The 18506-nt window shown below is 37.2% G+C and overlaps 1 protein-coding gene across 1 annotated transcript in view; it reads left to right on the top strand.

Moving 5' to 3' along the window:
- Positions 1–300: 300 nt before the first annotated feature.
- The window catches only part of LOC127853880 (uncharacterized), a 41294-nt gene continuing 23088 nt past the window's right edge, over positions 301–18506 (top strand). The window contains exon 1 of the mRNA XM_052388680.1: positions 301–563. Within this exon, the coding sequence (XP_052244640.1) occupies positions 395–563 (169 nt within the window). The 5' untranslated portion in view covers positions 301–394. The remainder of the gene's footprint in view (positions 564–18506) is intronic.

The following is an 18506-nucleotide window of genomic DNA, read 5'->3' as shown; positions in this document are numbered from 1 at the left end:
ATAGCATTCTACAATCTCCGCGCGATTTTAAACACTACTATTTGTACAGAGTAGATAAATAACGTTCCGCGCGATTAATTGAGCCCGCTTTTTCTACAGGGTTGAAAAATAATTGCTCCGACGGAAAATCTATGAAAGTTCCGCGCTTTTTAGATTTCGATTTGTATGTAGTGTTTTATGGCCATGCTGGCATTGGTTTTTCGCGGAAAGTGAAAGTTCCGCGAAAAATGACAATCCCGATATTTACTATATAAGTATATGTATTTTAGCGGGGGTCCCCTTTGGCTTTCCATAATATATATATGTGCTACAGCTGCTGGACAGTAAAACGTTCTTTCACCCGTTGATAAATCAGTGTTCGTTTTAAACTTTGACAGAACTTGTGTTAGCTCAGATGGAATTTAAATCAAATAGTTGTGTCCCTACAGGGCGTGTACCAGATATGAGGATGTTAAAAAGAAATTACTTAACGTGGAAGTCATTTGCAGCAATAGCTCTTATAATCGTCTGTTGTGTTGCAGTCACGACAAAATACGGATTATTTTCAAGTCCTAAAAAGAAAGGTAAGGACATGTTCATCATTTTTTTTTTAAACTGATATATGAACAATGAAATTCCAGATACATCAATAGGAGTGGAATTTTATTGAATTACGTCGATCTTTTATTTAAGGCAATTGATCTATTATCTTGTCAATAGATGACATTAAATACAAACTGAACAACATTACAAATCAATGTTTGAAGACGCGATGACTGATTTTGAATGGTCAATTCAAAGCACCAATTGGAAGCATGTTCACGTCTACACTTCGTTTTTATAAAAATTAACCCATTTATGCCTAGCGTCCTGAAAAAAGGATGATGCGGCGTCTCATCAGGGTCTACGCTGTTTGTTTAAAGGAATTTCTGTAAGAAATATTCTAACACATCCCTAATTTTGGAAATAAATTGATCCAATTAAGAAGGATGGGATAGTCCACCAGGCATAAATGGGTTAATCTCATAATATTGTACTTAAAATGCAAATAAAATAAAATATCATGTCAATTCCGTTTAACAACAACATTACTCAATGATTGACAATAATTCAGAAACCAGCATTATAACGTCGAAATCGCAGATTATCTGCATCTCAAGAAAAGTGTTCAATTTGAAATTAGTATAAATCTACACCGAATTTTGATGGTGATGTATTAAGTTTCGTCAGAGTCGAAGTGTCTGAATGGTCTTACAGAAACTGATTAACTATTTTGTCAAGATTAACGTACCGAAGTAATGCTATGGTAAGCTTATCCCACTGTGAATGTTGTTCTACGAAAGAAACATAAACCTGTACATTTATATGGATTAAAGCTTATTTAGTTCAATTTATTTCCGATCGAATATTTTGTCTTATGTTTTTTTAAGGTGTTAGCCATACTATGTTTTCCCCATACAATTTTAACAATGAACATACACATTTGGATCAATATTAATGAATCAATTACTTTTTAAACAAGATGTGTTTGTGGAACACTATGTCTCCCATATATTTGACCTTTGACCCTGAAAGATGACCTTGACCTTTCACCATTCTAAATGTGCAGCTCTATTAGATACACATGCATGCCAAATATCAAGTTGCTATCTTCAATATTGCAAAAGTTATGGCCAATGTTAAAGTTTGACGCAGACAAACCAACAAACAGACACGGCGAAAACAAAATGTCCCATATGGCAAGCGGTTCGACGCATAATCCCAAGAAACTAGGTTTCTCATGAGAACCTAAGTTCTCAGAATGAGAACCTAGGTTTTCAAATGAGAACCTAGGTTCAAATGAAAACCTAGGTTCTCATTTAAAAACTTGGGTTCTTGAAGCCATGTGCAATCTTCAAGCGAGAACCTAGGTTCTCATGAGAAACCTAGTTTCTTGGGATTATGCGTCGAACCGCAAGAAACTAGGTTTCTCATGAGAACCTAGGTTCTCATTCTCAGATGTCATAGCACAAGTGCAATTATTTTCAATTACTTAGAAAACACTTATTCCTTTTATACCGATGTTCAAAACGTTTGAATTGGCCACCTAGATGGGAAAAAAAACACCAGCTAGACCCTTGGCTACTTTTAATTTGGATAATATTAATTTATCAAATATAAAACGAATCAATTTATTAGCATAACAATTATCATTTATAAGACCACCTAGAGGGCCTTAAGAGGTGCACAATGGAATAGGCCACAACACCCTGCGTTTTCAATCGAGATCTATGCAAAACTCGCATGTGTTGAACGTCTTTGTAGTGTTTGATCTTAACATGCGATAGAATAATTTAATAAAGCGGTTAGATCCTTAAGCCTCAACTTTAGGGTCAAAATAATCGGTAAACAGTGAATCTCTTATCTTGTAAATGTAAACACTCTTTGACCGTTTCACATCAATATTAAACAATACTATTCACCACAAATGTTGCACATGTTGAAAATTTAGCTCATTTGTTTAACAGAGAACTTTTAAAATGCTTAAATACAACATTTTAATATCTGTTTTGTACACTTGTAAAATGTTGTATGTTCAGATTCTACAAAATCGATATGCAAATAAATCAATTATGAATATGGAGATATTTTCATTTTCATTTGATCGATTTCCATAGTACACATGTGTAGACTAGTAACTTCAACAAGTTTAAATGTTTAAGTACAAACATGTAACTTCTTAAACTTCAGATCTGAAAATGAAGAAGTAACTTTTACGAACTGCAAATATCCACTGTTAGCATGTAAACATGTCAACGCGTATCTTTACACATTGCGATGCAATCTCCACGCAGAGTTGTCGTTCCTTGCTCTCACATACAACTCTGCGAAAGGCTCAGCACGCCTTTTTGTCTATAAAATAGCTAAAACCGAACAAACGCATTCAATGTATATTTGATTGGATATTTAAGATCGCATGCATTAAATTAAGAAATATGACATTTAAATGTACGATAAATCGTGCAAAAACTTGCGAGTTTTAATGCAACTCTTTGGAACTATTTTATTGCCCATTCACGCAGATGGAATCATTTCACGCACTTTACAATTGAACATAACGTTTATTGAGTGACGTTAGGCATTGCTTCGACGTGTGTATGTTTGTTGGTTTCTTAACATCAAGAAACCATATAAATTTTATAATAATGAATTAAGACTGATATAAGATATCATGGTATGAGATGGTTTTCTTTAATGCAGTGAATGCAATGTAACCGTCGTGCAAGAGATTGTTTAGTATACTGCAACCTCAATGATGAACGCTTGGTATGATCATGACATGAACGAGACGCTTTCATAACAATAGTCCGTTCTGAGCCCAACACAGAGGTGAATGTAATGTAACCGTCGTTCAAGAGATTGATTGCGATGTTACAAGTTTACATCTGCACCAGCGACATTGGTAAAGTCGGTTTAACAACAATTTAAACGCTGAATAATATTTGCGGTTTTACCGCAGTGGACGCGTCAAAATTATTTTTCGTCATTGCCAGGAACCAATGCTACTCTTACATGCCGGGAACCATTGTGACACGAAATTTTACAATCGTGATACATCGGCTATCTCGGATTCCTCCGTAAGATAGGCCTCGTGGCTAACGGTCGCCATATTGCCTTGTATTACTACTTTACTACCCAAAAGGTTGTCAGTCTATTGTTATGAGGCTGTATACGATGCGCGTTGAACTAGCGCCAAACTTTTTACCGTTTTACCGAAACTTTGATATTAATAGCACTATTAACGTTCATTTGTGTTGCATTTTGACCTATTATCCAAGTGATTTACTTTTCCATTATTATTTAATCACCCTATCATCCAATTTTTAAGATGAAATAACGTTGTTTACAAAACCAACCAAACCGAAAGTGAAACTGGATGCATTACGTTTCGCGATGTAAACATTAAATATTTGTTCAGTTTGAGGAAGCGAATCGATAATAGACGTTGGAATATGTATGCAATACAGACTATCATTGCCCATTGTAGTACTGGCTAAAAAATACCTTTTATGACAGGTCATGTATAGAACGTTAATCAAAAAGTGACCATAAATCACTACAAATGTCTGGGTTGTTCATTAATATAATTAATGCACGTTTCTGATCTAATTGCCTGTATCTAGTTGTAATTACCATGATATTGATAAAATTAAAACGTTTTTTTTCATAAATTAACATTACATGGTTTATTTTTATCATTTAGGGAATATATAAGTGTATCATTATCATCATTAAATATTCTGAAAATGATCAAAATTATCATGATTACTTTAAAGTATAATTTTTAAATTTTACTCATTATTTTTAATGAATTTGCACATTTGCTTGATTCAAAATAAAATGTATTAATAAGGGTTTCAGTTGTGAGTTTTAACCCATTTTTAGTTCGATTAAATTTAAAGTACTAACTACGTACATGTATGTGAAATGCTCTTGAGTTCGTTTCCTGGGCCTAGAACCAGTACTTGGGTGTCTCTTGGAGATTTCTTAAAGGGATCTTTTCACGCTTTGGTAAATTGACAAAATTGAAAAAAGTTGTTTCAGATTCGCAAATTTTCGTTTTAGTTATGATATTTGTGAGGAAACAGTAATACTGAACATTTACCATGGTCTAATATAGCCATTATATGCATCTTTTGACGATTTTAAAACCTAAAAATTATAAAGCGTTGCAACGCGAAACGATTGAATAATTTGGAGAGTTCTGTTTTTGTCGTTAAATTTAGTGAAACTACGAAGATTGCTTATATAAGGTATAAAATACGTTCAGTATGTGTACACGGCGGAATAGCTCAGTAGGACAAAGCGTTTTTACTTTAGGACTCTGGCAGGACTCCAGGGGTCACTGGTTCGAAACCTGGTCCGGGCAATGTTCTTTTCCTTTTTTTAATTTTATTCTTGATTTTTTACTGGAGCTTTTACGATCCAATGTTTACATTTATCGATATAAAGCATTTAATGAATAAGTTAAAAAATGCCAAAATCTGTGAAAAGGCCCCTTTAAGAATGCTCCCACACTGGGGATCAAACCAGTACCTCCAGATCATTAGGTGGACACCACATCCATTACACATCAGCGACCTTTAATTAGTAAATTACTTTAGTATTGCAGCATTATATAATGTAATGTTGCTACATATTTTTGGAAAATGATGAATGTGCAGTACTAAATAAATCTAAATGCATACAATTTTAATTGTGTATATTGTGTGATTATTAGTTACAAATTCCCTTTTTACAGGTATACTGGATTATGAAAGACTGATAAACATAAAATTGACAGCTCATCTCCCCAACGATACTTTGTGTGGCTCATTTTCAGAACAAACCCATAGTCAGTGAGAAAACTACAGTGTAAAAAGACCACTTGATTTTGACAATTATGGCTGACAAAGCAAATGTTATCATTTAAAATAAAGAAAACGTTTCAGTTGAATATACATTTTATACCAATTATGACATTGGCCAACACAGAAAATAATTATAAGGTTGATATTCCCAAAATTGACTGTTACAATTGGATACTGTTTTAAGCTTCACTCTACTTTGTCTGAAAATAAAAGTCCTAAATGATGTAAAAGAAACATACATATTTAATTTTTAGTTTTACAAGGATATATATATATATATATATATATATATATATATATATATATATATATATATATATATATATATATATATATATATATACATATTTTATAATATCTTTTTATCGATGGTCAATCAATTTAAGTTTAACTTATATATACATACACATTTTATACATGTGTATGCTTTGATTTTTTTCTATTGAAGCTTTATGAATATCCCATTAGATAGATAGATAATATCACAGCAGTATTCCTAGTTTGTCTGCAAGTACTGCAGAAATCATGGATTATTATTTTACTGAGTCAGCCTTTATCTTTATATTATAATTGTTAAAACAGATTAAGATGTGCATTATACAATTGAGGATGCATCAAGATTAAAAAATGGTACATGTATACATTAATAAAGAATCAATAACAATCAGAAACTGTGCATTTTTTTTCAGTATTGTGTGAAAGGATTTGAAGTAATTATGTCTTATTGAAATATGATTGATGTGAATTTGAATAAATATATAAAATTTAGTGATTTTCTCAGACAAAACTGTTAATTACATACTAAAGTATTCAGAATGTATTATTGTAATATTCATTGGAATTTTTTAGTACAAAAATCACTTTTCCCTGGCATTTGTATTTATAGTAATTGCATATTTTATAATTCTGACAGCATTTATAAACTGTGTTCATGCAAGCATGAACACGGTTTCATTTTTTGAGTATTTAAACAAGAGGGCCATGATGGCCCTGTATTGCTCCACTGCTGAAAAAAGGCTGAAACAAATTTCTCTGCATGTGCCAATACTTAAATATAGGCCCTATTTAAGCACATGTACACTTTTGTGACCTTCTGGGCTGGGTCAAATTTAACCCCAGGGGCATAATTTGAGCAAACTTTGTAGAGGACTACTATATCTCACTACATACAAAATGTGGTAGCCCTAGGTCCTAGAGTTAAGGACAAGAATATTTTTAAAGTTTTCACAAAATAAGCAAGATATAAGCGTATATAATGTTCAATTTTGTGACATGCGCGTCAGGATCAAATTTGACCCAAAGGGCATAATTTAGACAAACTTGGTAGAGGACTATAAGATGTTACTGCATACCAAATTTGGTAGCCATAGTCCAAATGGTTTTCGACAAGAAGATTTTTTAAAGATTTCACAAAATAGGCGCTTTAAAAGGGTTTATTCAATTTTGTGACCCCACGGGGCAGGGTCAAAGTTGACCCTCACTACATACCAAATTTGGTAGCCCTATGCCTTATGGTTAAGGACAAGAAGAGTTTTAAAATTTTCACAAAATAGGCACTATATAAGCATATAATTGATTTTGTGGCCCCCGGGGCAGGGTCAAATTTGACCCCTGGGGCATAATTTGAACAAACTAAGTAGAGGACTATTCAATGTCACTACATACCAAATTGTGTAGCCCAAGGCCTAATGGTTATGGACAAGATTTTTTTTTTAAGTTATCACAAAATAGGCATTATATAAGCATATGTTCAATTTTGTGACCCCCGGGGCAGGGTCAAATTTGACCCTAGGGATTAAATTTGAACAAATTTGGTAGAGGACTATTAGATGTCACTATATACCAAATTTGATAGCCCTAGGCCGGATTGTTATGGACAAGAAATTTTTGAAGTTTTCACAAAATAGGCCTTATATAAGCATATGTTCAATTTTGTGACCCTCGGGGCAGGGTCAAACTTGACCCCAGGGGCATAATTTGAACAAACTTGGTAGAGGACTATAAGATGCCACTACATACCAAATTTGGTAGCCCTAGGCCCAATGGTTAAGGAAGAGAAGATTTGTAAAGTTTTCACAAAATATACCCTATATAAGCATATGTTCAATTTTGTGACCACCGGGGCAGGGTCAAATTTGACCCCAGGGGTATAATTTGAACAAATTTGGTAGAGGACTATTAGATGTCTCTACATACCAAATTTGATAGCCCTAGGCCAAATGGTTATGGACGGGAGATTTTGAAAGTTTTCACAAAATAGGCCTTATTTAAGCAAATTTTCAATTTTGTGACCCCCAGGGCAGAGTCAAATTTGACCCCAGGGGCATAATTTGAACAAATTTGAAAGAGGTGCACCCCAGGAACATTCCTAAGAAATTTCATCAGAATTGGACCAGTAGTTTAGGAGAAGATGTTTAAAGGAAAAGTTTATGCATGGATGCACGATGGACACAGGACCTTTGGCCAGCGGAGCTAAAAATCAAATTAAACATTTAGTTTTGATGTAAAATCAGTTTTTATATGCAAGTGTCTATTTCACTTATAAATTAAAGCAGCATATTATTCATTATTAAAAAGATTATTCCAAGCTTGATGTCATATTTCAACTTTTCATAGTGTAGTTAATTGAACATTGTATTGAACTGTATGGGCAGCTATATTTTTTAATTTATGTATGTTGTTTTATACAAAATGCATTATTTATACCACAAGTAGACCATATAAGGCCTACTGCTACTAAATAGGCACTGGTATGAATTTGACACTGTTTTTGATGCTCATACAAAACTTTAACTATTACTACACTTTAGTATATTAAATATTTTCAAGTTTTTGTTCAACATTTTTTGCAAAAGAAAAGAGTGTCTTAATGCATTTGAAAATATACTTAAAACAAACTAAAAATGCATTTTAACATACCTTTTTCCAGGTAAAGTGTATTTGGGATGATAAAAAATACACTTGAAGAGTATTAATGCTGGAAAAATGCAGAAAAAAATACATTTGTTTCTGTTAATGGTGTGTCTTGTCTGCATTTTTAAGTGTATTAAATGCACATCAAATGCAGATAAATACAATGCCAATACTGTTACATGTATTGTAATGGACATGAAATGCACTTGTTCTTGTAATTAAATGCTTTAGTGAATTGAAATAACCTTTTATAACGTTTTAACAATTAATAATACCTTTTTATATAAATTTTCTTTCGAAATGTGACACTTAATTGATTTTTGCACCACTAGTAAGAGATATAATTTGTGGTCATAATGCTTTATCATTACACTATATAATATCATTTGTTGTATGAAAATTACCCGTAAAATTCATGTGAAAGCTCAAGAGATCAATAGCAGCATGCTATACCCTGCTCCTTTTTACATGACTTGATGGTATTTAGTCCCCAATTCTACATGGCCAAGGGCAAATTAATGTGCAGATTTGACAAATAAGTCATAACTGGGATCCAATAGGCAGACTTTCATATTACTTGTATTTAATTTAAATCATGATCTGAATTGCTCTTTGGCAAATCTTCGTTGGTCACAGTATTCAACTGAATTTTGTTCACGTTGTAGTGATTATATTTTCAATATTTATCAGACAACATCTTTCTTCAAAAGTTTAACATGATTGCTTGGTTAATTTAGAAACCAGATCAATGCATCATAACATAAAATGAAAAAATGTGTAATAGTAAAAATGGCAGCAAAAAAGCACTAGATTATCTGCCTTAAATCTGAGACGTTATGTTGATGTATTGGAATTTCTCATATATAATGTGTTCCATAGTTGTATAATTGTATAGTCGCATGCATGAGCGAGGGTTCTCAAAATCTTTAAACAATATGAATAAGTACATATAGGGTAGAGAAAGCCTTGTTGATATGGGGGCTAAACACCTGAAATCAAAGCGACCCAGGTTAAAGGCCAAGGCCAAATAAATAAACAAGAGCCTGCTATACTCTGAACAAGTATTGTTTCTTCTCAGAAAACTGGCTTAAGTGTCTTACTAAGCTTTAGACTTTGAGTTTCAGTGCAATCTATCAAAAATAAATTGGTTAAATTAAATAATAATTTGTAAAAAATAAACATTCTGCACAAATTCAATTATTTACTTTACCTGTGTGCATGAATCATTTCAGTCTTGATGGTAAGTGTGTAACGATCCGTCCCTTATATATATACAACAACGGCTAGCTCACCGGACGAATCGTACAAAATGGTTATAATGAATTTTCCTCGTGGCTACCTTGCCAAGTTGATTGGAGACATACACAAAATAACAACAGTATGTACACGATACTACACTACTCTAAACAGAACAAATATAATCAAAACCTATCTCCCCAAACTACTACCCTGATTTCTCTCTGATAAATTTCGACCAGGAACCCTCAAGTTCGAATCTTTTACCATGAAACTGTTAGTATGAACTCACATTATACACAAAAATGACGGGCATGTAAAACCTTTATCTCAAACATCATACACAAAACCACACACACTAAACCCTATGTACTAAACGCCATGCATGAAACACTATGCATGAAACACCATGCATGAAACCATAGGTATCAAACCCTATGCACGAAACACCATGCATGAAACCCTATGCATGAAACCATGTGCATGAAACACCATGCATGAAACCATAGGTATCAAACCCTATGCACGAAACCTTATGCATGAAACCCTATGCACGAAAAACCATGCATGAAACCATAGGTATCAAACCCTATGCACGAAACACCATGCATGAAACCCTATGCATGAAACCATATGCATGAAACTCTATGCATGAAACGAGGGCAAAAGACAGGTTCCTTATTTTCACACACTGACTGAAAAGACTTCTAATAATGTAGTTCTTGATAAGACGGTGTCTCAATGACCCAAGTCCTACTACCGAACCACGGGTTTGAAGCCCAGGCTCTCCTAAATGCTGCACGTATCGCAATGATCCGTACAGACACTATAACCAGGATTCCCTTTGTATCAGCCAATAATGTTAAAATAATTCCCCTTCTTTCCGTAATGTGTGCTTTAGTGTATATGTAGTCTTCACGATGTTAACCAAGCGTCAGCTACGTTCAGAGAGAGAGAAATGACTGTCGACCCGTGCTTATATACCCCGAGAATTACTGGGCGATTCCATTATACGGGTCAAGTCTATTTAGGCTGGACAGGGAGATCAACTTTCTGGTTGCTAATTGTGTAATTTAATCAACATTCCCTATGTATAAACGTCGATTGGCATGTGAATTACTGTTACAATCAATCTAGACATATTTTGAAAAGAATTTTATATAATTAAATAGCATTTCTAGTATTTTATTTGTCCTAGATCCATTTATAAACAAACGAGCAGTCAGTTTCTACTTCGCATGATTTATCACCTAAAACAGAATGACAACTGTAACGAATGGTATGATGATAATAAAATATGAATAATTAACACTTACGACTAGATTCTTTATCCCTGAGTCCATCTAACATAAGTTTTATTTTCAAGAAAAAGTTTCCGTTTTATCCGAATTCTATGTTAGTTATAACTTATATAATGGATTTACGACAATGGTTTACGACAATCAATTTCCGGATTTGGGGTTACAAGCCACCAAGAAAACAGTTAAGTGACTGGCAGCGTTTTCGCTACATTACCCACGCCTCCGGGAACATGCGTCCCGCATGTATTGAAACACACTGGTTTTGACTTTCCTAGCCATTTATTACTTTCAATACAACAATATGATTCAACAATATGTATGATAAAACTAAAAGAAATATATATATCACGGCTTCCTGCAAAACGAGATCACAAAACTGACATTCATATATTACGTACGGTGCTGCTTGCATGTACACAATGAATAATTAATAACACTGCGAACAATAAACAGACAGAAAAAAAATCATAAGAATGTTTCAAACATTTTTTTTTTATATGACATCAACAGACAAATATTTTTCTCACTCCTTCTTAATTTGGAACGACACGGTCCCGTCTTTCTCTATCTGTACCTCGATGTCTTTGGGTCTGATTTCCACATCGTGTACCATATCACCCAGGTTGAATTTCATCTCCCCCATTTGACTATTTGCTGAGCACAGCAGTGAAGACTCGAACGTGACCTGGTCCTCCTCCTCTACGGAGACCTTATGTTGCTTTCGACTTCCGACCATGTTTCTACATACGGCTATCCGTATTGATTTCCTTTTGTTTGACGGCCTAAATTCTCCTTCCATTCTTCGGATACCAGGCAGCTGGGGATGTGTAGGTTTTCTGACAACCATGCCTTCCAGCGGTGGGTCTGGGCTTCCTGTTTCACATTTTTCTTGACTCTCTTTATCACTCTCCGACAACTCCTCTGCTAATTCAATTTCTGATTGTTTATCCCAACTGTCATCTACTTCATCCCTGGCTGCAGTAGACTCACAACTCTTCAGAGTCCAGTCTTCTCCCTTACCATGCACGTTCTTCATATGTTTCTTCAAATACTCCTTCTTCTTGAACTCTTTACCACACGTGTCGCAGGGCAGCCTTTCATTGATCCCGTCACATCTGACCACATGGAGTTCAAAGTTTTGTCCGGCCGGAATCTGCTCTTTGCATCTAGGGCAGATGGGTAGAAGGGGATCTTTTCTTTTGGTTGTCTTTGTGTTGGGCATTCCCTGCAAATAGAAAACGAAATCATTTGACCATACTGGAGGTTTGCGTTTTCTACCGAATCGCGATACATCCTCCGTATCAGAAGATGGCCTGTCATTTTCCTGAATCTCATTTTCCACTAAACACTCATCTTCATCGTCACTTTTTCCCAACCCATCTTCTCCTGAAAGTAGCTGACTTCGACACTTGCGAACCCTATCACAATGTACAACCTGATTGTTCCTATCCCTACCACAGTCTATTTCATAAAGTACATCTGATAGTTTCCCCTTAACATTGAACGGCCCCTTCCAAAATGACATTAACTTAGAGGAATTTCCAACTCTTTTGACGGGAAAATACACGTAAACCTTATCTCCTACTTCAAAAGTTTCATAGAACGCCCTTCTGTCATGTATTTGTTTTTGCCTCATTATTGCCCGGCCTGTGTTTTGCCTAACAAAGGTATGTGCGGATGTTAAGTTTTCCTGTAGTTCCCATACCCATGTGTGATTAGGAATATGTCGAATACCTGACGGTAACGCGTATATCAAATCGAGTGGGGTTTGGACTTCACGACCTAACATAAGAAAGTTTGGGGTCATGCCGGTGGTTTCATGCACAGCACTACGATAAGCCATAAGGACATATGGAATATGCTTATCCCAATCACGATGGTTTTCGTCCACAAACGCACTTAACATAGCGACCAATGTCCTACTAAACCGTTCGACCATACCATCTGACTGGGGGTGGTAAGGAGTGGTCCTGGTTTTCTCTATCGCTAATAATAGACACATCTCTTGAAACAGACTACTCTCAAACTGACTACCTTGATCGGAGTGTATTGACCGTGGTATCCCAAACCTAGTAACTACCTCTTCCACAAGAATTTTGGAAACAGTAGCTGCCTGCATATTTCTCATTGCAAAACACTCAGTCCATTTGGTGAAATAATCACCAATAACTAGTATGTATCGATTACCATCTTCCGTTTCCGGTAGTTCTCCGAGAATGTCAATCGCTATACGTTCCATCGGGTAACCCGAACGTACGATTTGCATTGGTGCTTGTTTAGTTTGTGTTGGCCCTTTCCTCTTTGAACAGGTTTCACATCCAGCAACGTATATTTTAACGTCTTTTCGATAACCAGGCCAGTAAAACCCTCGCTGTATCTTCTCAAACGTCTTCTTAAACCCAAGATGACCTGCGGTCCGTACGTCATGTGCTGTTTGAATGACTGTTCTCCTTTCTTTAAAAGGTACCACAATTTGATGTCTGACCTTCTTTGTCGCGTACTCAGTTTGTCGTCTGACTAACAGCCCATTATAGATTTCCAAGAGTTCAAACTGATTCCACAGGTTCTTGACAAAGTAGCTTTCTCGTCCAATGTCCTGGAGTGGAGGTTTTCTGTTTTCAGAAACCCAAGTCTTGACATTACTGATATCGTTGTCGTTAGTCTGTGATATAACCATGTCCCTTGATTCTATTTGCAGAACGTGTATATTTGCTTCATCCTTACACGTCGGTTGAACCTTATCATCTAATTCTGAGGATTTCTCTACATCCGTCAAACCGCACTGTCTGCATGGTATGCGACTCATACCATCGGCATTTCCATGAAGTCTACCGGTCTATGTTCGATCTTCATTTGATAAGTTGAAAGGATTTCCAACCATCGTGCTACCTGGCCTTCCGGGTTTTTAAACTTGGTCAACCACCTTAGCGACCCATGATCCGTTCTGATGAGAAATTCCTTTCCGTGAAGATAATGACGAAAATGCTTCACGAAATGAACTACAGCAAGCATCTCTTTCCTCGTCACACAATATTGTCTTTCAGATTTGGTCAGTGTCCTGCTAGCATACGCCACAACCCTTTCTAGTCCATTAATGTTCTGACTGAGAACAGCCCCTATTGCAAGATCGCTTGCATCTGTGTCTAGTACGAATGGTTTGGAGAAATCCGGATGTGCCAAAACAGGTGCAGTAGCAAGCATCCTTTTCAACTCACTAAATGCCTTCTCGCAATCAGAAGTCCAAACAAAACGTATGCATTTCTCAGTCAATCGGTGGAGCGGCTTGGCTATGTGCGAATAATTTTCCACAAATCGGCGATAATATCCGCAGGTGCCCAGAAAAGATCGCACTTCAGTGACGTTTACAGGTGTCGGCCATTGCTTTATGCATTCGGTTTTCTTTGGATCAGTAGACACCCCTTCTTCACTTATAACATGACCCAAATATTCAACTTGTCTTTTGAAAAGCTGGCATTTTCGCGGCTTGAGTTTCAACCCTGATGCCGCAAGCCTCTCGAGAACAAGATCAAGGTTTTGAACCATGTCGTCAAATGATCTCCCCATGACAATGATATCGTCCAAGTACAAAAGACAAATTTTCCAGTGCAACCCTGATAGAACGGTTTCCATTAACCGTTCAAACGTTGCCGGGGCATTGCAAAGTCCAAACGGCATAACATTAAATTCAAACAAACCATGTCGAGTGTTAAAAGCCGTTTTGTTCTTATCTTGATTTTCTACTTCAACCTGCCAGTATCCTGAACTGAGGTCTAAACACGAAAACCATTTGAAACCAGAGAGATGTTCCAGAGTCTCGTCGATTCTTGGTAGTGGATAAGCGTCTTTTTCTGTCACATCGTTCAAACGTCGGTAATCGACACATAACCGACGCGATCCATCCTTTTTGTGCACCAAGACGATTCCACTAGCCCAGGGACTTGAGGAAGGCTGGATAATCTCATCTTTTAACATCTGTTTGATCTGGCATTCTACTTCTTCCTGCATATGCACAGGGATGCGTCGTGGTGGTTGTTTGATTGGCTTTGCATCACCAGTCGATATTCCATGTTTTATAATCCCTGTCCTTCCCAGGTCACTGTCATGAACAGAGAATATATTGGCATATTTGAATAACAGGTCATGGACCTGTTTCTTCTCTCTCGTATCCATCCCATCTGTGGATCTTTCATACAGATCTTCCATGTGGATAGGTAGGTCAGACGTCGTGCCAACAGTGTTGTTCTGTTCCGTTACTCTCTCTATGCTACTTATTGTCGCAACGTTTGCCTCAGGGTATAAAACTTTTTCTGTGGTGGAGAAATTTGCAATACGTAATGGCACAGTTTTGCCAGCTTTTACTAAAGCTCGTGCCACTAAACCTCTATCAAAATTCAGTGACTTTTCGGTTGGTTCAATAATTCCAATTCCCAGAAAGTTTACTCTTGGGTCAGATACTCTACCCTCTGTGATAATTTCCGAACCAGGTGGTATGGTCACTTTTTCTGAAAGTGTCACACGGTAACAACCGAACCGACCATGACATTGTAAGACAACAGTTTTGTTTAGAACAGTCATGGTTCTGCTACGAACGTTCACCACAGACTTGTATGTTTCTAGAAAATCTAGGCCTAGGATTACATCTACATCTAGGTCAGTCACAAACAATGTCAAAGGACACTTCCTGTCTTCAATCATCAAAACAAGTTCGACCGAACCCATGATGTCCATGTTATTTCCAGAGGCAGAAAGAACAGACAGTGTGGATGGGGACAGATGATGGTTTGACTCTATGGCATGCCAGACGTTTTTGGATACGAGTGACACCGTTGCCCCAGTGTCTATTAGACAAATTACGTCCATGCCATCAACTAAAGCTTTTGCGAATAACCCGGCTGTTCCGCAACCGGTCCCATTTACTCTAAAAGTAGCTGGTTTCTCATCTGATGACTGGCTAGACCTTTTTTTAATTCGGTCTTTAACCACTGGACATCTTGATCTTAAGTGTTTGTCAGACCCACATTCAAAACATAACCTCTTTTGCTGTGGTGGACTGTCCCTTTTTCGATTTTCAAAGTCACGTTTTGTGTCAGCCGACGATGCGGATTTCCATACTCTTTCGTTTTGTTGATAAGAAACGGGTGGTCGATATCTTGCCCGCTGCGATTGGAATTCATTGACCATTCCCTCCATTTTAGTTATCAAAGATTGTAGGTTTGATAATTCGGGGGTCGGTTCTGGACGATCAGCCGTTGTGACCCTCACTTGTTCCTGTTGCCTTCTCTCTGTACGAAAGAATGCCTCAAGTTCCACAGCATGCCTGACTGCGTCATTAAGATTAGTAGGTCGGGCCTGTTTAACTTTAAGACGGAGATCCGAATTAACCAGAGAATCAATAAACTGCTCCTTAGCAAGGGTATCACGGACTTCCGTAGGAGCACTTGGGTAGGCAAGGTTCGCCAATCTTCGTATATCCTGACCAAGCTCAGCCAAGGTTTCTGATGCTCGTTGTCTCCGGTCTCGTAACTGAACACGATATAATTTGGTTTGATTGGCAGGAGCAAATCTATCCTCAAGCGCTTGTGCTAGTTCGTCATAGTCAGTTGTTTTTGAGCCTAAATTGCCAAATACGCCTTGAGCCTGTCCTCGTAGAGAGACTGACAGATACAATCCCTTTTGCTCTTCTGTCCACTCCATTTATTTTGGCACAAGCCTCGAAATGTGCCCTGTAATCATGCCATGAACCACTTCCATCATATGTGGCTGGTTTTATGGAATTGTAGCTTCGCTTTCTTTCATTTAGGAAGTCTTTTTCGGGCATATCTATCGGTTTGTTTTTATGCCGTCGGTGTGTGACAAATCTGTCCTGCCCCATAGCCGCCCCTACTGGTGTCTCGTTATGGTTGCCAGTTTCTATGATCCTTGAAACATCTGGCCGTCCATGTGGAATGCCTGTGTTACGAACAGGAGTTGATGTAAACAAGTTATTATACTGCGCCCTGGTACGATTTATTTCTTCCTCTAGTACCGCAAGCTTCTTTTCCAATTCCAACTGCGTACTTTCTTCCTTGATCGTTACCGATTTACCCAATCGTTCCGCATCCGATTCCCGCATCAACTCCTGTTTTTCTTGGTCTTGTGCCATTGTCAGTTGTGGGTAAGAGCGTTTCTATTAAAACACGTCTTGGGTCCCCCGTTGGGCGCCAAATTTTGTAACGATCCGTCCCTTATATATATACAACAACGGCTAGTTCACCGGACGAATCGTACAAAATGGTTATAATGAATTTTCCTCGTGGCTACCTTGCCAAGTTGATTGGAGACAAACACAAAATAACAACAGTATGTACACGATACTACACTACTCTAAACAGAACAAATATAATCAAAACCTATCTCCCCAAACTACTACCCTGATTTCTCTCTGATAAATTTCGACCAGGAACCCTCAAGTTCGAATCTTTTACCATGAAACTGTTAGTATGAACTCACATTATACACAAAAATGACGGGCATGTAAAACCTTTATCTCAAACATCATACACAAAACCACACACACTAAACCCTGTGTACTAAACCTTATGCATGAAACCCTATGCACGAAAAACCATGCATGAAACCATAGGTATCAAACCCTATGCACGAAACACCATGCATGAAACCCTATGCATGAAACCATATGCATGAAACACCATGCATGAAACCATAGGTATCAAACCCTATGCACGAAACCTTATGCATGAAACCCTATGCACGAAAAACCATGCATGAAACCATAGGTATCAAACCCTATGCACGAAACACCATGCATGAAACCCTATGCATGAAACCATATGCATGAAACTCTATGCATGAAACGAGGGCAAAAGACAGGTTCCTTATTTTCACACACTGACTGAAAAGACTTCTAATAATGTAGTTCTTGATAAGACGGTGTCTCAATGACCCAAGTCCTACTACCGAACCACGGGTTTGAAGCCCAGGCTCTCCTAAATGCTGCACGTATCGCAATGATCCGTACAGACACTATAACCAGGATTCCCTTTGTATCAGCCAATAATGTTAAAATAATTCCCCTTCTTTCCGTAATGTGTGCTTTAGTGTATATGTAGTCTTCACGATGTTAACCAAGCGTCAGCTACGTTCAGAGAGAGAGAAATGTTGTTGTTTTTGTTTTTTATCGAGTGCACCGGGATTGTCTCCCATATGGCCATCGCCCCCAGAAAGACGTGTTAGTTGGTTACGGGGGATAGTGCAAGATACAGGAGACAGCCCTTTCCAGAGATGACCCTGGGTCTTTAAGTGCCCGGTGTATAGCACCTAGTACACTGCACCTCGGTTTAACGTCTCATGCGAAAGACAAATTAGTAGGTTAGGTGCAGCGGGGGATCGAACCAGCGATCTCTGAATTGTGAAGCCAGTGTGTTACCACTAGACCACGGATCCGCTACAGAGAGAAATGACTGTCGACCCGTGCTTATATACCCCGAGAATTACTGGGCGATTCCATTATACGGGTCAAGTCTATTTAGGCTGGACAGGGAGATCAACTTTCTGGTTGCTAATTGTGTAATTTAATCAACATTCCCTATGTATAAACGTCGATTGGCATGTGAATTACTGTTACAATCAATCTAGACATATTTTGAAAAGAATTTTATATAATTAAATAGCATTTCTAGTATTTTAT

Source organism: Dreissena polymorpha, chromosome 12 (assembly GCF_020536995.1).
Source record: "Dreissena polymorpha isolate Duluth1 chromosome 12, UMN_Dpol_1.0, whole genome shotgun sequence".
NCBI classification, from domain to species: domain Eukaryota; kingdom Metazoa; phylum Mollusca; class Bivalvia; order Myida; family Dreissenidae; genus Dreissena; species Dreissena polymorpha.
This window is presented reverse-complemented; position numbering and strand designations above follow the sequence as displayed.